This window comes from Corythoichthys intestinalis, chromosome 15 (genome assembly GCF_030265065.1).
Source record: "Corythoichthys intestinalis isolate RoL2023-P3 chromosome 15, ASM3026506v1, whole genome shotgun sequence".
NCBI lineage: Eukaryota > Metazoa > Chordata > Actinopteri > Syngnathiformes > Syngnathidae > Corythoichthys > Corythoichthys intestinalis.
In genome coordinates, this window is record NC_080409.1 from 12337394 (window position 1) to 12360472 (window position 23079).

The 23079-nt window shown below is 43.1% G+C and overlaps 1 protein-coding gene across 2 annotated transcripts in view; it reads right to left on the reverse strand.

The window, feature by feature from the left end:
* Positions 1-256: 256 nt before the first annotated feature.
* Positions 257-23079, reverse strand: part of peli2 (pellino E3 ubiquitin protein ligase family member 2) — a 47703-nt gene continuing 24880 nt past the window's right edge. The window contains exons 3-6 of one of the 2 annotated variants that reach the window (XM_057859093.1): positions 18945-19046; positions 15491-15688; positions 15178-15366; positions 257-9224 (exon numbers count right to left, since the gene is read on the reverse strand). In XM_057859093.1, the coding sequence (XP_057715076.1) occupies positions 8646-9224; positions 15178-15366; positions 15491-15688; positions 18945-19046 (1068 nt within the window). In that variant the 3' untranslated portion in view covers positions 257-8645. The remainder of the gene's footprint in view (positions 9225-15177; positions 15367-15490; positions 15689-18944; positions 19047-23079) is intronic. The other variant, XM_057859094.1, reaches the window with a different exon arrangement.

Sequence of the window (23079 nt, forward strand, 5' to 3'; positions counted from 1 at the left end):
AAGGTAGCATGGAGCCTTGGGACAATATATCGCAATGTTAATTTTTTCCAATATCGTTCAGGCTCATCTCGAACATAGCTATTCGGGTTATGTTGTGAAAATTCTTCTAGTTTTAATATCGCAATATATCGCAAACCTCCGAATTATAGCAATAATGTTGTTTTAATATTATTCCGGGCTATCACAGAGAGATTCTCTCCTATGTATAGTAATCGTTAAAGAATTCAAAAAGCGATAAAAGGGCTGAATGTTTAAAAAAAAAAAAAAAAAGTAACTTCCGTAATTTTCGGACTATAAGGGCACACCTGACTATAAGCCGCACCCCACAAATTTGACACAGAAACGGCATTTGTTCATAGATAAGCCACACCGGACTGTAAGCCACACCTACCAAATTTGACAAGAAAACTATTTGTTCAAGTTTAAGCCGCACTTTATGATAAGCCAGAGGGATTGTCACACCTAAAGACTACTGTTGTGATACTTTTTCAACTTGTTATCTCTACTCAAAAAAAAAAAAAGGACTCGGTAGTTATTGTTTCGTTGTTTGTTCGTTCTCTTTTAGTGCCATAAGACGATGACAGACATCCCGTCTTGCAGCTTATGAAAAATTAAAACTCTTTGAAAAAGAGTTCATGACCAGTAGACATCCAATCCCTTTGAACTGAGAGTGTGGCAGTGAATGATTGTTCATTTACATGCATTTATTTACATGCAACCCTCTCACTTCAAATGGATTGGACGTCAAGCGCAGTAAACGGCAGCCAACGAGTTAAGAAGGAAAATGCAAAAATACCCTCCATTACTACAAAGAGTCGTGCAGAATGAAATTCAACCCATGACAACAAAATTCTCTTAACCTGCGGTGGCCCAAAAACCAATAGATAACAGAGTAATCAAATGGCGCATCTCAATAGAACATTTCGATATCAATACAATTAAATACTTTTAACAACCATACGAAAGACACACACCTTATAGGCCTACAAAATCCACATATAAGACGCACGAGACTATAAGCCGCAGGGGTCAAAGTGGAGGGAAAAAGTAGCGGCTTACAGTCCGAAAATTACGGTAATAACTTTTGAATTACTATGATAATTGTTTCCCTTTTGTCAAGACAGTGGTATGAAAAAGTATCTGAATAATTTGGAATTTCTTACATTTCTGCATAAAATTACCATGAAATGTGACCTTATCTTTGTCAAAATCACACAATGTAAAAACTGTCTGCTTTAACTAAAACCATCCAAACATTTATAGGTTTTCATATTTAATGAGGATAGCATCCAAACAATGACAGAAGGGGGAAAAATAAGTAAGTGAACCCTCTGCCTAAGGAGACTTAAAGAGCAATTGAAACCAATTTTTACCAAACAATTTAAGTCAGGTGTGTGCCCAATCACTGATGAGTGGTTTAAAGTTGCCCTGCCCACCATAAAACACACACCTGGTAAGAATTGTCTTGATGAGAAGCACTGTCTCATGTGCATCATGGCTCGGTCAAAAGAGCTGTCTGAAGACCTGCGATCAAGATCATTGATTTGTATAAAGCTGGGAAAGGATACAAAACCATCTCTAAAAGTCTGAATGTTCATCAATTGACAGTCAGAGAAGTTGTTTACAAATTGAGAGAGTTTAGCACCGTTGCCTTTCTCCCAAGGCGTGGCCGTCCACCAAATATGACTCCAAGAGTTCAGCGCAGAATACTCAGAGAGGTAAAAAAAAAACAAATCTAGAGCGTCTGCTAAAGACTTACAGAAATCCCTGGCACAGTCCAATATCTCTGTGCACAATTCAACTATATGTAAAACTACGGCCAAGAATAGTGTTCATGGGAGGACTTCACGGAGGAAGCCACTGCTGTCTCAAACAAACATAGTTGCTCGTTCATTGTTCGCAAAAAGGCACTTGGGCACCCCACAGAAGTTGTGGCAAAATATTTTGAGGACTAATGAAACCTAAGTTGAATTGTTTGGGAGTAACGCACAACGTCATGTGTGGAGGAAAAATGGAACAGCTCACCAACATCAACACCTCATCCCCACCGAGAAGCATGGTGGAGGGATTTGGGGCTGTTTTACTGCCTCAGGGCCTGAACAACTTGCAGTCATGAATGGACGAATGAATTCAAAGGTTTATCAGGATGTTTTGGAGGAAAACCTGAGGCCGTATGTTAGACAGTTGAAGCTAAAAAGAGGATGGATGCTGCAACAAGAAAAGATCCAAAACACAGAAGCAAATCAACTTCAGAATTGTTTTAGAAGAACAATATACACGTTCTGGAGTGGCCAAGTCAAAGTCCAGACTTGAACCCCATTGAGATGCTGTGGCATGACCTAAAGACAGCGATTCATGCCAGACATCCCAGGAATCTTACTGAACTACAGCAGTTTTGTTGAGAAGAATGGGCCAAGATTAGTCCTGATTGATGTGCCAGACTGATCTGCAGCTACAGGAAGCGTCTGGTTGAAGTTATTGCTGCCAAAGGAGGGGCACAAAATATTAAATGCGATGGTTCACTTACCTACTCTTCCCCATTCTGTCATTGTTTGCATATTATCCTCATTAAAATATGAAAAACTATAAATGTTTGGGTGGTGTTAGTTAAAGAGCATATGACACGAGAAAAAAAGTCTTAAATGGCATTATTATGTGAATTAGAATCATATTTTGAGACGATTCGACTATATACAACAATTTATCAAAGCACAGATGACGAGAAATTAGTCTTTTAATCTGCCGGTTAGCCACGCCTACCATTATAGGGCTTTAGCGTCCCCAACAGGTGGATGACGTCAGCGGTAGACTGGGCTCATCGGTTTTACTATTCAGCCCATTGAGGGGGAATTATTCAGAACGAGGAAAACGCGACGAAGAGAGCCACAAAATGTCATTCTTTCAGTCTCTATACTCCAATATTTTTACAGGATATTCTTTTTATCCAAGTATTTTTCCCCAATAGCTATATAAATGGCTTGAGAAGGACCAGTCAGCCCGTCGAGGGGGAACTATTCACAACGAGGACAACGCGACGAAGAGAGCGCCAAAATGTCATTGTTTCTGTCTCTTTACTTCAATATTTATACAGGATATTCTTTTTATCCAAGTATTTTCCCCAATAGCTATATAAATGGCTTGAGAAGGACCAGTCAGCCCGTCGAGGGGGAACTATTCACAACGAGGAAAACGCGACGAAGAGAACGGCAAAATGTCATTGTTTCTGTCTCTTTACTTCAATATTTTTACAGGACATTCTTTTTATCCAAGTATTTTCCCCAATAGCTATATAAATGGCTTGAGAAGGACCAGTCAGCCCGTCGAGGGGGAACTATTCACAACGAGGAAAATGCGACGAAGAGAGCGGCAAAATGTCATTGTTTCTGTCTCTTTACTTCAATATTTTTACAGGATATTCTTTTTATCCAAGTATTTTCCCGAATTGCTAAATAAATGGCATGGTCATGACAAATAAGTCTTGTGCTGAATGGAATATGAAATAATAAAAATGCATTTATTCAGGACGACATGGCAAAATTACTCCATAATGGTCAAAACTGTCAACTTCACGTTTACTGTCGCACCTCCCGAACGATATTTTATGACACTTAAATCGGACATATGTCATTTCCCTTCCCCGGCTTCGGAGAATGTAAACAAACCAGAAGGCGTGACAGCTAGCCGACATGCTAACCCGAACCGAGTGATGTTTCAAAGTCTTCGAAGCGGAAAATCACACATAACTATCCTGGATTATTTGACATGACGACCCGGTTGTCGATTGTCATCGCGGACCGGCAAACTGCCAGGCGGAGAGCAATTTACAGTTCGTTCCCCGGAGAAGGGTGGCTGGAGTTGTTGTGCAGCTAACGTGCTGCTGCTAATGAGCATTAGGAGAGCTTTTTACATGCCTATCAATGATCAAACGTAAGTAGTCCTTCATTTAAAGAAAGTTTGTAGTGTTTACTTTGTAATCGCTGTATTCGTATTTGACATAATACAAAACAAGATGTTTACTCACTTCCTCGTAAGTCCAATGGTCCCACAGTAAATATCCACGGTGAATGGGAACCTTTTGAAACTCCAAAAAGGCGCATACGCCGCTCCCTCATACAGAATGATTTTTCTGCAGCCGTTTGGCTGGCGTGATGCGAAAAATAAACGTATTAATCCGCAAAATCAGCTGAATCCTTCTTCCTCATACACAACAGTACACTGTAGCGTGAAGAGGACGTTTTCTACCGTACACGTCACAGCGCCCTCCTCCTCAATGCAAGACCGAAGCCGGAAGTCACTCATTTTCATGGCGCGGGATTAAAAAAACTAAATAAAAATAGCGATCGCTTCCACACACATCCAAGCGGCCCATATCATTCAGGGGCATAAAATACCGCGTGTATTATGAAATACACATGCTTTTTCGTGTCACAGGCACTTTAAAGCAGACAGTTTTTTCATCTGTGTGATTTTTGACAAAGATCAGATCACATTTAATGATGATTTTATGCAGAAATGTGAGAAATTCCAAAAGGTTCAGATACTTTTTCATACCACTGTGTGTTTTAGCATTGTTTGACTTTTCGGTCTCCATGTAAATGTATCTTTCCATTTTAAAAAAAAAAAAAACATTTATTTATGCTTCCGGTTAAAGACTTTGTTCATGTAAATATGTGCAACTCGGATCGGTCGCCTGCAGTAAACTGTGCGCATGCTAGTTTGACTTGTGTATGTACTACGCATGCGCCACTCACATCCTGTCGGTACTCACATTGGGTTGCGACTGTGAGCTGTCGTTTACTCAGACCGGTATACAAAGCTAATCTCTCTTCTTGCCTTCAGTTAAATACCGGTCTCCTTTACCTCTGTGAAGTTGGACCCCATCAGAAGAAAATTTACTGTATATCAAAATGATGTCAATCGTTTGTGCTACGTTTGTGCTGTAAAAAGTTTAATTTGTGCAGCTATCATTTTTTAGATAATGACTATCCTTTTATCGGTCAATCTGAGGTCAACCAGCCCAAAATGGCTAAAAATGGTGTCGATCCTTTGTGCAGTAAACATTTTTTGTTTCTGCTGCAACGGTTTTGTGAATGTTCTGCTATTCATTTGTAGTGATGATGTCACGCAGCCCCCCCCCCCCCACACACACACATTTAGTGCGCTTGTTTGTGGTGGTGACACAATCAGTAAAAACTAAAATGTGTAATATCTATACAAATGTAGCAGCACAACCCAAATGTTATGAATTTTTTAACAGGACAAGCCAAAGGTAACATTTCTGGGTTGAGTAGGAATGAGAGGGGTGGTGTGGGGTGGGTCGGTTGAACTCTTGATGGGCATAAAAAGAATTGGTAATAGCTACATGTGGGAACCTCTAGGTGCTTCACGATACAAAGCTCACGTTAACAATCATTTATCAATTATCGATACATGAGTCAAGAAATCATTCTACAATAATTGACTATACATGTAATAAACAGAAAAACAAGCTTTTTGTTATTCTTATGGTGTAAATTGGAATGAGTTTATTACGAGTAGGCAAAGAATGATTCATTCGCTGCCATCCCTCCCACTTCAAATGGATTGGACGTCTATGGCGGTCAATTTCATTTTGGGTCATTTGCTGTTGATTTTTCAGTCACTTGATTTTGGGACATATCTAGGTCACTTCCTGTTGGTTTTGGGTTACAGAACAGGAAATGACCATGGGAATCTCCCCAAATGAATAGGCAGTGACTCACACTCAACAGGACGTGACCTGTAAATGCCCTAAAATGAACAAATTGACCTGTGAATATACCCCAAAAAAATCAGCGCGACTGGCTGTGAATACCCCTCTCAGTCTAAATCAGGGTGTCAATCAACAAGCAGCACCCGACTTGTATCAAAGGCTACAAAGTCAAATGATTATTTGTTTGAGATGTTCACAATTGTTCGTTCTGTGCCTTCATCTACTAATTTCTATGTTTGGCCGACGTAAATATGTACAAAGATGGATTGCACATGCACCGTACCAGAATGCGCAAGTCAATTGTAAGAGAGGCACAGGTGGACGGATGACGCGAGCATGTGCCTACTGGTAATTGTGCGTTTTTGCAGTACGTAAGTGTCTTAAGCAGAGGTGGGTAGAATAGCCAAAAATTTTACTCAAGTAAGAGTTGCGTGATTCAAAATGATATTACTCAAGTAAAAGTCATCCAAAAAATGCACTCAAATACAAGTAAAAAAAAGCATCCCGTGAAAAGAATACTCAAGTAATGAGTAACTGCTTATTTTTCTTTGATTATTTAAACAATGGTATTTTTTTCCCTCTCAGCACAAACTTATCTATATGAACTGTTGTTATAATGATATTGTACAATAACACATTCCATGACCACATTACGCCAAAGAAATGATAATATATAGATATATCTTTAAAGAGAAAAAAAAAAACAGTAATGAAGCATTATTCGTCCAAAGAGCATGAGTGCCCTGCAGTCTAGTGGAGAAAATAGTTCCTAGCTTGAATAGTGAATACTGTAGTTCCTTCAGTTGCTATTATAAAATTAAAAGGATCATATCTCTGGTTTGCCGTGGTCCATCTGTGCCAAATAAAAACTGGGGGAGAGTTTTAAATCCGCGCTTTCGATTCATGTTGAGGTCAGCGCTCAATGTCAAATACTTTATTTGTTACAGTGCGTTAAGACTCGTGATTGAACAGGCGAGCGTGATCATAGAACGGCAAGCTTACGTCCGATTGGTATAATGGAGTCATGTGATTATTGTTGCGACGTCTCATTGGCAAAATTAGTAGCGCTACTCTTGGCAATAGCATCGCTAGCAAGAATTTAAAAAATTAATCTAATATGTAGACTAAAGAGGGAAAAATGTAACAACTCGTGTAGCCCAATGTAGCGAAGTAAGAGTAGGGTTTTTTCTCCACAAATCTACTCAAGTAAAAGTAAAAGTCTGGCTTAATAAAAATACTCTGAAAAGTACATTTGTCTCAAAAAGTTAAGTAAATGTAACGGAGTAAATGTAACGCGTTACTACCCACCTCTGGTCATAGGCATCATTCATATTTACAGAAACAAATTGTTAAGATAAAATATAATAGTTCGTCCGAAACCAGCATCAAGTTGCTACATAGCGCAGCGGGAGTGAATCTGCCCTCACTTTAAGTGCATGAAACCGGAAGTGCTCCGTTGACGCCTAAGAAATGTCGCAAGCTTTACAGCGAATGTTACATCTACGTCTAAGTTTAAATGCAATGGTTGAATTTAAGCTATGTACATTCGTTTACTGTTTTTTGCGTCTTTTGTCTAGATAAACCACACACACTCACCCACTCACACATACACAAGCACAGTTGGGATGAAAGGACTGTATAAAGTTGCTTCAAGATGAATTGTACGAAAGAAAAACAGAAATCCACCAATCTGTCCCAGTTCTATTATTGCCTCTGCTTTGAGAAGGCCGTAAGTTGTGTTTGGCTAACACACTGACATGAACATAACTAAATCAACCTGAATCAGCGACTTACACTTGTAAGACACCATTGGTGCAAAGGTGTCGTCCTGTTTTGTTGGAAAGATATCCGGCACCCGCTGTGGCCCGATGTGAAACAGTTTGGGGGGCCCTGGTCTAAATGGATTGGTTGTCCAGCGCTGCCAATGGCAGCCATTAAGTTAACGGAGACTATTCCAGGGGAAGATTATGGGAGCAACTTGTTGGTTCATTTTTTTTTTTTTTTAACAGTCATACCTTTGTAAAACTATACAGTATATTGATTCTTGGCAGGAGCATATCGATAATCTTTTGGGATACAAAGTATCACAATATATCAGTATTTCAATATTTTGTCACACCACTAGTTATAACTGCAAAACTGTGGCAGTACGCTAAACCTTTTACAGCACAGACTAGCACAAACCAATGGTACCACTTCAGATACATTTTGCAGTAAATGGGAGGGCTGCGTGTGAAGTCATCCCTTGAAATGAATATCTCAATATCTCAAAAACGATAGCAGCACAAACACTTGACATCATTTTGACATAAATTTGCGTCTGACGGGGGGCCAACTTAACAGAGGTTTCTCTTTTCTGTGAAACACGACGTTCCCGCCGCTTCATGGGATTAGAGGCACTGAATTCTGACTGTGGGTATGACAGGTATTATGAAAGCCACCTCCGATGCCGATAAAGGCTTCAGGTCCAAATCGGAAGCACGTGAGGTGCAATAGGTTCTCCTCGCCAACAGTCCAGCTGTCTGGCTTTTTTTTTCCTGAAACCTACCCGATCCAGCAGGAGCGACGTCCGACCTGCTTCAGGCTTGCCTGTTATCAAGTTTCAAAAGAGTATAAACGATAAATTCTCTCTACCTAAAGCATAACATTTACCAGCTACTGTAAAATCACTTGTAGCCTAACAGTGCTGGAGCATTTCTTCAAAGCGGCTGCTCGGCAGGACAGGTGAGAAAAAAGAAAAAAAAAAGGAGTATTTGGTTCTGGAAGGGAAAGTCTTCACAGAGCATCCGGAAAGTCTTTAGAATCCAAACTATTACCACCTGAGCTTTCCACAGAGGGTCTAACGTGAGGGAATCGACAAACTAATCTCATAAGTTTCACAGCATGTTGTCACAGAGCAAAATCGACACTTTGTTCAGTCCACAGGGCCCTGGAAAATGAGCTTGGAGCAGCCCTGAGCGAGGCTAAGCTGGGTGGCGCAGAAGGGGCAAGCGGCGTGGAAGGCGTGGGTGCCGTGGGGCAGGGGGATTTCCGACCAGTACTTAACGGACTTCTCCGAGCACACGTGTCCGCACGGCACAAAGGCATGAGTGGGGGCGCCCGTGTCCACGTAGAAGGCGGGCTCGCAGCCCAGCCAGAGCGGAACGTAAGGGCCCACCATCCGGCACATGGGGCACTCTCGCTGGGTGTTGGGTTCCTGCTCCGAGCGATGACCCCAGTTGTGGTAACCGTGCACGTGGCCGCACGCCAAGTACACCCAAGGCTGCTTGTCCTCCAGACAGGACAGAGCTCGGCTGCGTTGCATGCTGGGAAAGGCCAGGGTGTTTAGACCTACGGGACACTGGGGCCGCGCCGCGTTGATCTCCTGCCGTAGGGCCTCCAGATGCTTTTGGGTGGGAGTGTGAAAGAGACCCTCGGCAGTGCGCCACAGCAAGGTGGCGCCGCATAAGTCCACCAGGGAGCCATCCAGGAGTACGTTACTTTCGTTCTCCACCTGAAGACAAAAAAGCCTATTAGAAATTATCTATTTTATATAATCATTAAAGATTTTTTGGCAGCCTTTTTAATTTCATTTTAATCTTTTGCACGAAAATACTTATTTGTTATATTTTAGTCATTTCAAAATGGGTTAGTCTTCGTCTAGTTTTCGTCAACGAAACCGTAATTTTCAGACTATAAGGCGCACCTGACTATAACCCGGGTATTTCCCGGGACATTTCCTTATGTCAGAAAGCAATGACGCGGGTAAATCCCGTGTCACCTTACACGGGAATTTACCAGGATATAAGTCTGAAAGGGCGGCACGGTGGCAGAGTGGTTAGCATGTCCGCCTAACATTTTTGGGATCAAGGGTTCAATCCTGGGCTCCGGCCTTCCTGGGTTTTCTCCGGGTACTCTGGTTTCCCACCACATCACAAAAACATGCATGGTAGGCTGACCGAACACTCTAAATTGTCCCCAAGTATGAGTGTGTTGTTCATCTCCTTGTCCCCTGCGATTGGCTGGCAACCAATACAGAGTGTGCCCCGCCTACAGCCCATAGTTAGCTGGGACTGGCTGTAGCACCCTTATGACCCTTGTGAGGATAAGCGGCTCGGAAAATAAATAATTAAGTCTTGAAAGGGGCTTTACTGACATCCTTTATAAGCATTCATTAATGCCCATGACAGTGTCATGTCATAATTATGACGGTCTTATTAGTCTAATGCAGTGCTTCTCAATTATTTTCTGTTACGCCCCCCCAAGGAAGACGTAAATGTTTCGCGCCCCCCCAAACTCTCTGCCACCACTGTAAATAGTATCATTTGTCTATAAAATTACTATTATAAATACGCATCTGCCTAACATTGTGTCCTTTTTTTTCCTAATAACGAAAAAAAGTAACAGATCAACTTATAATAAAGTAGAACTTTATTAACATTGTTTTGTTTGTAACAGAAGACGCATCAATTTGCCTGAATTAAAAAAAAAAAAAAAAGTCCCATCCAAACTAAAAAATACACTCAAGTTACATTTTTGACCATTTGATAAAGAAAAATAAAATGTAATAAAATCAGCAAATAATAACAAATTAAAATTGATTAGAAACATTCACTCATGAGGACAATATGCCAAAAAATTTGATCGGAAAAACAAAACTGAATAAAAGAAAAAGAAAAAAAAAAGTGTCCTTGGACAGAAGGACAGTTTTTATTTTTGTACCTCCTTTGCAATGGTGTGGAGTTATCTTGCAATGAGCATGCTAACAATGCTAATTGGTTTACTGATATTACACTGACAAAACAGGACGATTGTTGGAAATATTCGGGCGTTTTCGCTGAAAAACAATCAAGCTTATCAATGAGATTGGGGTCTAATGTCTTTAAGTGGCGTCTTAATTGTTTTGGCGTCTGGCTGTCCGCTATAATTATTTTTAGACACAGTAAACAGTGGTCTTTCCTCATTACCCACTGTATTAAAAGTCAAAGCTAAAAGTCAAACGGCACGAAAAAAGGGCATTCCCGGCGGCCGAGGTAGAACCGTAGGTGAGGGCGGTCGTCGTGACGATCCCAAGCCAAAAATGGCACTTCTCGGGCGGCGACGTGAGAACCGGCCGGACAAGACAGTGGGTCGCTGCGTGAGTCCGGTCGGAAAACGGCTTTCGAGAACGGCGGCGGCGCACTGCTCTTAGTCTTCATATCTGTTTTCTGTGCGTTCTGAGTGCTCCTCCTTAGTTCAAAAATACTGCGCGCACTCTGAAAATGAGAGCGCCACTGCCACCCACTGAGTGGATGTGCAAGTACACTTTATTCCAGTACCAGTAGTAAAAAAAAAAACAAAAAAAAAAAAAAAAACATGTTCCCCGAGGTGACATGCGCCCCCCAGGGGGGCGCGCCCCACTATTTGAGAAGTACTGGTCTAATGACACTGCTGTCAAGGAAATTACCGATTAACCCAAATAAATCAACAAATAAGATGCAGGATTCAAAATAAGGGGAAAAAAGTAGCGGCTTACAGTCCAAAAATTACTGTACTCCAGCAGTTTTTGTCTGCAAAAATTCAAAGGTTTTAGTCTTTAAAAAAAAAAAAAAAAAAAAAATCCAACAATTTCGATAGCACGCGTTTTGTAAAATATATGCAAACTATCAAAATCAGGTTGATACCACCAGAAATCAGGAGTAGGTCTGTCTAAACCCAGACCCGATCATGTGATCGGAATTTGGGCCGATCGACATTTTTTAGAGGATCGGAATTGGGTAAAAAGGATTGGGTTTTTAATTTTTTTTCCTTTTTTTTCTTCTTCATTTTATACTCTGCGACACTCCCGGAAAAAGTGGAAGAGGAAGTACTGTAAATAGTACAATACTGTAATGTGTTTGGAACTTTAAAAAATCGGTATCAGATCGGGATTCGATAATGGCAAATTCTCAAAATCAAGTGACTCTGACTCGGGGGCAAAAATATGCGATCGAGACATCCCTAGTTTAAACTCTTTGCTTGGCAAATGAAGGGGATTGCTCAAGTCGACTGCCGGCACTCTTGTGGCTGACAAGGCCAATGCGAGATAGGCAGGTGCAGCCACAGTCAAAGGTCACAACAGGTACTACTTCTGAGGTTGCCCGATTTTTCCTCCTGCGGTGTTTCTCCCTCAGGTTGGTTCTGTGGGAATCCTTGTAGGAGGAGACAGCCTGGTGGATGATGTGGTGCCAGGTGACGCGGTCAGCAGCCAAAGTAGAGCACTGGCGATGGTCAATGTGGCAGGCACCGAGGGACTTCTTCAGACTCCTTGTAAGGCTTCTTTGGTGCCCCTTTGTCACAGTGGCCAGTGGATAGTTCGCCATAGCGGGGCTATCTTGGGGAGGCAATGATTGTCCATTCTGTGACTTCAGCAGGATGGCCTCAATGCTGGTGATCTCCGCCTGTTCAAGGACCTCAACATTTGTGACGTAGTCGCTTCAGTGAATGTTGAAGATAATGCGGAGACAGCGCTAATGGAAACGCTCCAGGAGTCGCAGGTGGTGATGGTACGTTCCCCACAACTCAGAGCTGTACAGTAGGGTGGTGAGTACGACGGCTCTGTACACGCTGATCTTGGTGCCCTTCAGATGCTTGTATTTCCATACTCTGTTGTACAGTCTGCCGAAAGCGCTGTTTGGCTTGTCTAGTCTGTTGTCTACTTCCCTGTCGATGGTGGCTTCTGATATGATTGTACATCCCAGGTAGGTGAACTGGTGAACGGTCTTCAACATAGTCTTGCCAATGGTGATGTGAGGAAAGCGGTACTCTTCCCGGGGTGCAGGCCGGTGGAGTACTTTTTCAGGCTGATCTCCAGTCCAAAGAGCTGGGCAGCTTCTGTGAAGCAGGATATCAGGTGCTGCAAGGCTCTTTTGGTATGGGAAACGAGGGCAGCGTCGTCGGCAAAGAGAAGGTCTGGGAACAGCTGCTCATTAGTCTTTGTGTGGGCCTGCAGTCTCTGAAGTTCGAATAAACTCCCGTCGAGGCGATAGCGGATGTAGACAGCATCATAATCATCAAGGCTTCCATGGCCTGCTTGAGCATCACACTGAAGAAGATGCCGAACAAAGTCGGTGCCAGGACGCAACCCTGTTTCACGCTGTTGACGATGGGTTTGAAGAGGTCACTGTTTAACCTAACTTGGCCGTGCTACTATTATTAAAAACAAGATGTAAATTGCTACGAAGTTATGTCCAAACCACCGAACGCAATATTTTGTCCTATGATAATAGAATAGAATGCCTTTATTGTCATTAAACAAAGTGTTATGAGATTCAAAGCTGCCCCATAGAGTGCACACACACTTACGCATAGAATGAACTGATAAATATATGCAATCGGACCGCAAACTTTAAGAGGACCCTCGCCATGCTGAAGCTAATACTAACTACCGTAATTTCCGGACTACAAGCCGCTACTTTTTTCCTCTCATTTTGGGTCCTGCGGCGTGTGCAATGATGCGGCCAATTTGTGTATTTTTCTGACGGCCGCCAGGGGCGCTCGAGCATGGAATGTGGGAGTGAGACACGTGGAATATATGTGTGGAGGAAGAAGCTAGTTTGCACTATTACCGGTAGTTTAACTTTGTGCGTTGTGCATCCGCCTTTGTGCATGAGTAGAATTGGCATACCTGCATCATGGAAAATGCTCGAAGAAATTAAATTGGCCATCTGAGTTGTATGGGAAGCTTTGATGACGAGCGGCGAGAGATCGTTTGCCAAGACTCGCCGCATGCAAAGAGCAGCTTTTGCACAGGTTTGCCGGGGGAGCCTGGCAGCGTGAAGCGCTGTGAAAGAGTCCGCCATCACCAACAGGTTTCGAAGGGGCCATTCTGCTGCGTGACCAGGACAGCATGGGCTAGGAGTGAATTTGCCTCATTATGGGATACATTGAAGGCGACAGTGAAGGAGAGACGCGAGGAGTAGGTGCGTGGCGAAGTGCATCTGAGCATCTTCATATCCGACACTGAGGGTGAAGACTTCCATGGTTTGAATGCACAGGAGGAAGATGAAGATTGCTAACAAATACTTTTATGTTTTTATTAAACAGCACAATTAGTGCTGCACCACCATGCTGATGCTATGTAACCTCCGTGCCGCTGCTATATAACTGCCGTGTTTGCCGGCGCTGTTTGGAACGAAAAGTTAAGGTGTGTTATTAAAATTTTGAAAACTGTATATTTCTTTGTCAATGTCTCTTGTTACTAAGTGGGCACACGCGGCTTATAGGCAGGAGAGGCTTATGTATGTACAAAATGGTTTTTCCTTTAAAAATCTACTGGGTGAGGCTTGTAATCAGGGCCGCCCAATAGTCCAGAAATTACGGTATACTAACTAATGCTAACTACCGCTGCAACGATTAATCTATTAAATCGAGTAAAAGCTTCCAATCAAATTGTGCTGCTTCAAGGATTCGTTTAATTAGAGTGACGTAGTAATGGTTTTGAAAGTGTTTGCATTTACTTTTATTGATTTGCGTGGAAACACTGCCCTCAAGTGGCAACAGTGAATATGACATACCTTATCCAACATGTTTGGATCCAGCTGCTCCATGTTCAAACCAACATAAGGTTATAAGTTTTTGTTTGGGTAGATATATCTGTCAATGTATTAGTAAATTAGTTTAGAAGTATATTTATATATTTTTTGTGGGAATATGTGAGCAATTTGTTAAGAGCATTCTTTAAAAAAAAAAAAGTTTCCATTTTACAGCATTTAAACTAGCGGAATTTTGCACTGCAAATAGCCAATCAATTCTTTTGTTGTACTTTGATCCTCATTATTTATTTATTTTTTATACCGTTTGAGGCTAAGCTCGGGTATTTTAATTCATTTTTAAATGCATTCATTTCTCTTGTGAAATGAAACTGTAATTTTGCATTGTTCGAAAAAACAATCTTTATTTTGTATTCGCATTAAATGCTCTTTTGAAAGTGCAATATTAGCAAGCCTTTGTTTTGCATCTCCTAAAAGTTATTCTACAACACATGAAATGTTCCTAATCCGATTACTTGATTATTCAAACTAATCGATTAATTATTTAAATAATCGATAGCTGCAGGCCTAATGCTAACGCATGAGTTAAATTTAGTGTCTGATGATCACTCGGCACAGACCTTTTGAAGACTAAAGCAACATTGCATATTCTTTCTTTCCAAGATAAGAACAAATCTCACCAAGTTTTTCAAAACCTTTGTGTGTGTGTGTGTGGGGGGGGGGGGGGGGGGGGGGCATGTCACATGAGTTGACACAACCATTTCCTGATAAATGTTGTATCGTCGTATGGTGAGATAGTTATCGTGAGCCTTGTATCACGTATCGTATGGTGAGGTACCCGATAGCAATATTATGGCCTCTCAAGTTGCCTGAGTTAGGACCATTTAGTCGCAAATACTGTACATCTCTTCTATTGAGAGAATTGACAATCTGTGCGTATATTTAGTAAGCACTGACCAGTTTGCCCGGCGTCTGCGCGGAGCGCGTTTCTCTCAGGGTGTAAACATCCCCACACACAGAAATCTCCCGCCACACGCCAGGTTTGGACTCTTCTGTGAAACCTCCTTTGGGGTGCATCACAAGCACGCCGTTGGTTGTCAGCCCATCCATGTGACCGTCAGGGTTCTTCCACTTTGCAGCTTTTTCCTAGGAAAGACAGAAGCACTCACTGTGATGAGAACTTACTTATTGACCTTGATTGGTAAGCATATACTAAAAGAACAGATGTATTCCTCTGAAAGAAATACTGTATGCAGTAACTCGCAATTACCCCGAGGAAGATATTCTTGGACGAGTCGAATCCAGCTGCGTAGATACGGGCCGTGTAGGGAGGGTTGCGCTCACATATGACCCGGCAGGCGAAACGTGAGATGGTGCTCTGTGTGATGGGTGTCTCCTCGCCCTCCTGGCCTCCCGCAATAGTGTCTGTCACCACAAAGTCAATTGGACTCTCAGTGGAACGGCCGATCTAATTGCAGATGGGGGTGGAAGGGGGAAACAATGTTCAGAAATTGAACAAATCATTGATCTAAAATAATATTTTCATACGATTTCCTTCAGTGGGAACAGATGTGCAGGAATCTTGAACTTTTCAACCCGTAAATATCGAAATATGACATGGAAGTGACACAGAATGAACTCCTTGCCTGCCATTGACAATGATGGATGTCCAATGCACTTATATTGGAAGGACTGGCTGGGAGTGCTCATCTTCCAGTGTCAATGACGTTCATTTTCCCCTTCCAGTCAAAATGGGTTGGACATCGAGCACCATCAATGGCAGCTAATGAGTTCACAAGGAAGTGACCCAAAAATGCTCCAAAACCAACAGGATGTGACACCAAATCAACAATAAGTAACCTGGAAATTAGGGTGGCCCTTATTTTCGAAAGTTTGAAAATTCAGTCTCCAAACCCGGATTCTTGTTCCACTCCATGAGAAAACCACGCGAGTAATTTTTTTTTTTAAATCGAATAATATTTACCCGGTGCTCAACGACCTTAAAGTTTTACTATATAAGATCATTTTCACATTCAACGATACAGGGGCTTTGACGGTGACAAATGCCGCGGCTCTGTTCTCAGATGCTCTCGTTGGTGGACTATGGACCAAGGACTGTGTGTGGCAACTCTCGTCTAGTGCTCCTTTTCCTCTGTCTAGGAATTGTCTAGTGCTTGGCAGTACTTTTTCAACGTGTTTGCATGTTTCTGGAGTGCGTTCTGATTGGAGGCGTCGACGTCCGCGGCAAGAGTCCAGTTGGAGGATTCGTCCTCAACCTCCTCTAGCACCAGCGCCGAAGGAAGCCCCACACGTGGTATCTCCCCAGTCCCACCCAAACGGCCTCGAGCGAACCTCAACATCGTCACCCCGGACGTGGCGGCCTCTTTGGATCGCGTCAAGGTGAGCGACCGTGGCGCAGTGTTCGTCCTCACCGAGACAGCCCGTGCCCTGGGGCACGACACAGTTGACTACAACATCAACAGGACATCGATCCAAAGCCAGCGCCGTCGTCACCGCGAGCAACTGGCCTCCGCCCTCAAGGAGAAGCTGCGAGTAGAAGGCCCCTTGGTAGTCCACTGGGACGGGAAGCTGATGCCGGATCTCACCAGCAACGCCCACGTCGACCGCCTGCCCATCTTCGTGTCTGGGGGAGGGGAGGTTCAGCTGCTGCAGGTGGCGAAGCTTCCCAGTGGAAGAGGGGCGAATGCAGCGAAGGCCGTCGTGGAGGCGTTGGAGAAGTGGAGCGTCGCTGACCGGGTCGTGGGGATGTCCTTTGACACCACCGCCGCCAACACGGGTCGCCACACCGGGGCGTGTACCCTGATTGAGCGGCAGCTGAAGAGCGACCTCCTCTACCTCGCCTGCCGGCATCACATTCTCGAGCTCGTGATCGAGGCGGTCTTCACGTCGGTGATGGGGCCAACTACAGGGCCTGCTGTCCTGCTGTTCAAGCGTTTCCAGGAGAGGTGGCCCTTCATCAACCAAGGCGAGTTCCAGCCGATCGAGGATGGAGCAGGAGAGGTCGACATCGAGTGGTTCCTTCAGGCCCTGAAAGAGCGGACAGACCTTCGGGACGACTACCGGGAACTTCTGGAACTAACCGTCATCTTTCTCGGCGGCGTACCTCCCCGCGGAATCCGCTTCCGTGCCCCTGGCCCCATGCACCACGCTCGGTGGATGAGCAAAGTGCTGTACTCGCTCAAGGTGTGGCTGTTCAGGGGACAGTTCAAACTGACGCCGAAGGAGGAGCGCGGACTGTTGAGGGTGGCCATGTTCTCCGCCCGCCTCTACAGCAAAGCCTGGACGCAAGCCCCACTTGCTGTCGCGGCTCCGCTCAACGATCTTCAGCTGCTTCGGGCACTGGATGGGTACGAGGACGCGGAGGTCTCCAAGGCCGCGACAAACAAGCTCCTCGGCCACCTCTGGTACCTCTCGGAAGAGCTGGTAGCACTGGCATTCTTCGACGACCGGGTTTCATCAGAAACAAAGAAGAAGATGGTAGCGGCGATTGAGGAGAAGGATGGCAACGACACAGCCCAGAAGCGAGTGACCATTCCCGCTTCAGCGATCAGCGGCTGCAGCCTTGAGGACTTCGTGACCTCCAATACGTCCTCGTTCTTCGACAAGATGTCCATCGACAAGGGATTCCTGGCGTTGGAACCGGCAGACTGGAAGAAGGATGAGGCGTACGGCAAGGCGTGCAAAGCGCTGGGGAAGCTGTCGGTCACCAATGACCACGCGGAACGAGGCGTCGCCCTGATTCAGGAATATAACCGGCTCCTGACGAAGGACGAAGAACAACTGCAGTTCCTCGTCCAGGTCGTCGCGGACCATCGGCGCCAGTTCCCGGACACCAGGAAGGGAACGCTTGCACGGACCGGGCGACAATGAGTGGCTAGCAGCCACATAACCCCCGCCAGGAGAGGAAAGCGGCTAATACTCCCACGAGAGCAACGTGGGAGGGGGGACCCGGAGTGCTTGTGACTAGCGTTCGCTGAGTAAAATTTCAGAGTCGTTGAGCACCGGTTAAATATATTCCAATTTCAATTAAACTTTGCACAGCACGTTTCTGGGTCAAAAGGAACAAGAATCCGGGTTTGGAGCATAGACATTATTCGTTTGAAATTTCACCCCCCTACAGAGGGCCACCCTACTGGAAATGCTGTAAAGTCCAAAAGAAGCCCAGAAGTGCCAAAAAAAAAAAAAAACAATAGGAAATGATGCAACATCTACAGGAAGTGACCCCAAAATATCTTAAAACTCAAAATTAACTGAAGTGATACATGTAAAAGAATTGTAAATATTTCAAAAACCATAGCAGCACAAACTAAACTTTTTACAGCATAAACAAGCACAAACATAGCACAAACAACTGACATCATTTTTACATAAATTTGCATATGATGGGGGGCCAACTTCACAGAGGTCAACGATAGCCACACTTATACTGGGAGGAATGGCTGTGATGGCTCATCTTCCAGTGCCAGTGAGTAATCTTCGTTGGCCAAAAATAAACTATTCCGGCCCACATGAGATCTAATTGCTGTAAATATGGCCCACGAACCAAAATTAGTTGACACCTCTGGTATAGATGAACTTGATAATTTTTCATGTACTTGTACAACTTTGTAGTAAGCATAGCCATTTAGTCACTGCACTCTGTAGATGCGAGATCTGAAAAAGATGCTTACACTAAACAAACGTTCCAAACAAAGGTATTCTACCTGAAACATGTCAATGTCTTTATCGTAGCTGTACTCCACCACGACTGTCTGGTTGCGGGACAGTGTGTATGAGATGCTGTGTCGGCCTTTGCAGTTGACAGCCTGAAAAATAAAGTCAGTAAGTCAATGACCGTGCATGCTTGTATGCCAAAATATGAGACATCGCAAAGAAAAACTCTTAAGCAACATCCTCTGGCAACCATTGCATTATCTCAAATGTGAAATTACAAACTCAACAGAACAGGGTTAGGATCCCTAACCCTCGTAATACACGGAAGAGGAAATGGGAAACGTGTGCAAGTTGACACTCCCACGGCAATGAACATAAACCGTCAACTGGCCTCAGTTAGCACCAGCTTGTCAACCCACCGGACTGGGTCAACGCAAGTTAGATCCGCTCAGCTCCCTCAGACACTTTACCACATGCCTCTCTAATCTGCAAATTCCACCCCCCCAAAACAATCCTGCCCACACCACTCACCTCTTCCCTTTGTCACGTGCGAGAGAAAAAGAAAGTGGGTCAGCGCCAACAGTGGTGCAGTTGCTTTCAGGTTAGGGACGACACACAACAAATGTGGGATTCCCTGGTAAACTAATGGTGCTCTGTCTCCTTAATGAGGAAAAATATGAGAAACTAGAGCTGAACGATATTGGAAAAAACTGACATTGCCACTTTTTGGGATGTATTGCAATATACAGTACATTATATTGCAATATTAAAACTAAAATAATTTTCATAAAATGATTTGAAAAGCTCTGTACGAGAAGACTGGTTGACTCACCATGACCACAATGTATGCATCTAATTAATTTTAAACTCATATCCCGATATTGTCCAACTCCAAAAATCCAATACAGATATATACAGGTATATGTTTTCCGTATCAACAGTCTGTGAAAAATAACAACTCAAGTGATGGAAAAAGTGCCTATATTGCCACAATATATTTATTGTTGATATCAAAATAGTGCTAACATCAGTTTTTTGTTGTTGTTTTTTTTTTTTTATCAAGTGCAAGTGCCAATACTGCACTTCTTCTGTCCTCAATGTGTTTGTTGGGACAGACAGATAGTGAACAAATCAGGCTCTTAAGAAAAGCCAGATGCTGAAGAAAAATTGAATTGGCTTTACTGTGGTCATCTTACTCTTGATAAGAGCACTGATACTTTTTTTTGTAAAACTAAAAACAACAAAACATTGTATCAATAATATGAAATAAAGTCACAAATAAAGCAAAGTGTACAACACGTGTCAATTTGAATCCGAGAATCTGAACTGGTAGTACAGCTTGCAAGCAATGAGTGACCACATTTCACCAAAAATGCAAACAAAACAAAATATACACATCTCCAACATACTACACAACGCTCTTGAATATTAAAAAAATGAAGATTATAACTTACAAGCAATGTTTGGGCACAAGCAACGTGGTGAGATGGCAAGAACTGCTATGGTACACTGGCTGCAGACGTTAGCTTGCCCATTTAGCTCTCTATTCGCAATGACCTCGCATCGCCATATAATTACGTCAGCAGAAAGAGCTAGAATAAATTAGACCATGTGCTAGCAGGGGGCGTCATAACACCAGAAAGTAACGCAATAGGTGGACACGACAGCACTGCCATATGAATATTGGCCCAAGTCACATAATGAAAAACCGATATTATCCGGTATCTTTATATTATGGTTTTATCGGCCGATACTCTACATATAATACCGTTTAATCCAGGCTAAATTGGTGAGTACTGAAGATTGCTCTATATCAGTTTTTCTCAAATAGTGGGGTAGGGGGAGACGCATGTGACCTCAGGGAACATACTTTTTTGCTGTACTAGAACAGGGGTCCCCATCTGCCGGGCCGCGGACCGGTACCGGTCCGTGGCACATTTGTTACCGGGCCGCACAGAAATAATAATTTAATACCGATCGCATTCTTGCTGAATTAACCCTGTGCCCCTGCTTAACCCACCAATATCCCTGTCTACTCTAGATATAATACTACGGGATAGATTAGAATGTCGTCATAGAAGTCCATCGATTGGACCGCTAGCAGTACATCTTGTTTGTGTATATAATATATCTATGTGCGCTTGTCCTCGATAATAACGTATTGCTAGGCCGCGGTCGCAGCACATTTGTTCCCGGAAATAATTAGCCCCCACACGAGCGAAGATGACTGAAAAACAGACATCTTTGGAGATATTTTTATGGCGAAAAGGGCACCTGACGAGCCTACAACCTCGAAGACCCACGAACTGCGAAGGAGTGGATTCGTGAGCCGTTTGTGAATAAACCTAGTGATTCGAGCATGTCTGTTCAACAGGAAGATCAACTTGTAGAGATCGCAAATGACGGCGACCTTATTAAACGTACATTTGAGACAACAACTCTACCGAGGTTCTGGATTAAAGTCATTCTGGAATATCCTGACATCGCTACAAGAGCCTTGAAAACCTTACTACAATTTCCAACATCGTATCTTTGTGAAGCGGGCTTCTGTTTAACGACAAGGCGAAGTCGTTAATGGTGAGAGCGGTGTGCAGTTGTGTGCAGCTTACATGGCAGGATGTATCTGAGGAGAACTTTTCTACAAGTCCTTCCATGATCAAATGTAAGTTAATATTCCTTTCTTTCAAGAAAGTTTGTAGTGTTTACTTTGGAATCGCTGCATTTGCGCATTTTGTGGCTATGTTTAACGTTACGCGCATGCGCAGAACCGAATCGTTGCAATTTTTGATGGGTTGCAAAATTTGTCAGAACACCGGTCCGTGATAAAAAGACCCAAATAACACCGGGTCCTTGGTGCAAAAAAGGTTGGGGACCCCTGTAGAATAAAGTGTAATTGGGTGGCAGTGACGCTCTCATTTTCAGCTGGTGTGCAGTATTTTTGAACCAAACAAGAGCACACAGCAAAGAGCAGGACAAATGGAGTGCAAGTTAACCAATGGTTGCATGCTATTTGACAGGTGTGTCGAAAATGTTTCCCGAAAGCTAAGGCGGGGAAATATGACTAAGTACGTGTAGCGTTTGGCTTCACCTTTAATACAGTGGGAGACAAGGAATGACCAGTATGTTTATTGTGTCTAAAAATGTTGGCAGTGAACAGCATGAAACCAAATTAATTAAGACGTCACTTCAAGATATTAGACACCAATCACATTGATAAGCCGCTTGATTTTTTTTTTTTTTTGGCAAAAACATAACGTTTATTGCATACAATTGTCACACTTTGTGTTACGTCAGTAAACTAGTGAGCACTCTTAGCATCATAAAAGGTGGCATATCAAGTTGTTCACTGGAAAAAGAAAACGCACACCATAGGTAAGGCACTGATATTGCCTGCAGCAAAAATAAAAACTGTCCCTGTTTCCAATGACACTGTCGTTTTTGTGTTTTCGGTCAAATTGTTTGGCATATTATACTCAGAGTTAAAAAATATACTACCAGTGTATGTTTACAGTTCGGATGTGACTTTTTTATTTTTTAATTCAGGCAACTGATGTCCTTTAAGTCGTTTCTGTTACAAACAAAACAGTGTTAGTAAAGTTATACTTTATTGCAAGTTCATCTTTATTGTTTTCTTTAATGTTAACAAGGACACAATGTTATGCAGAGGTATAATTAACATTGTATAGACAAACGATACTATTTACAGTGGCAGCAGAGAGTTGGGTGGGCGCAAAATGTTTAAGTCTTCCTGAGGGGGGGCATAACAAAAAATAATTGAGACACACTGTTGTATGTAAAAGGGATCCAGGTAGCCATGTCTCTGCACACGTGCTGCTTTTATGAAGTAAACAATATTACAGGGGGATACCACGCTAGGTGAGATATGACAATAAGAACAGGACTGCGGGTTGGATTAAAAGATAAATAAGGCTGACTTTTTCCACCTTTGTTTATACTCTTCCCAAGGATGGCTTCCCTCAAATTTATTTTAACACATTGTTCTTTTTTCTTGGGGCTATTTTTGACCTAAGAGTGCACGGCATGGAGTCGAGAGTCAGTCAGCTGTGACAACTTCTTCCTCAGTTTGTCCTCATGATCCTGAGCTTGGCAGTTAACAGCGTGTGTGGCATGGACGCAAAAAGGGGGAGGAGTAGATCAAGAATGTAACAGACATTGTTCCTTCAG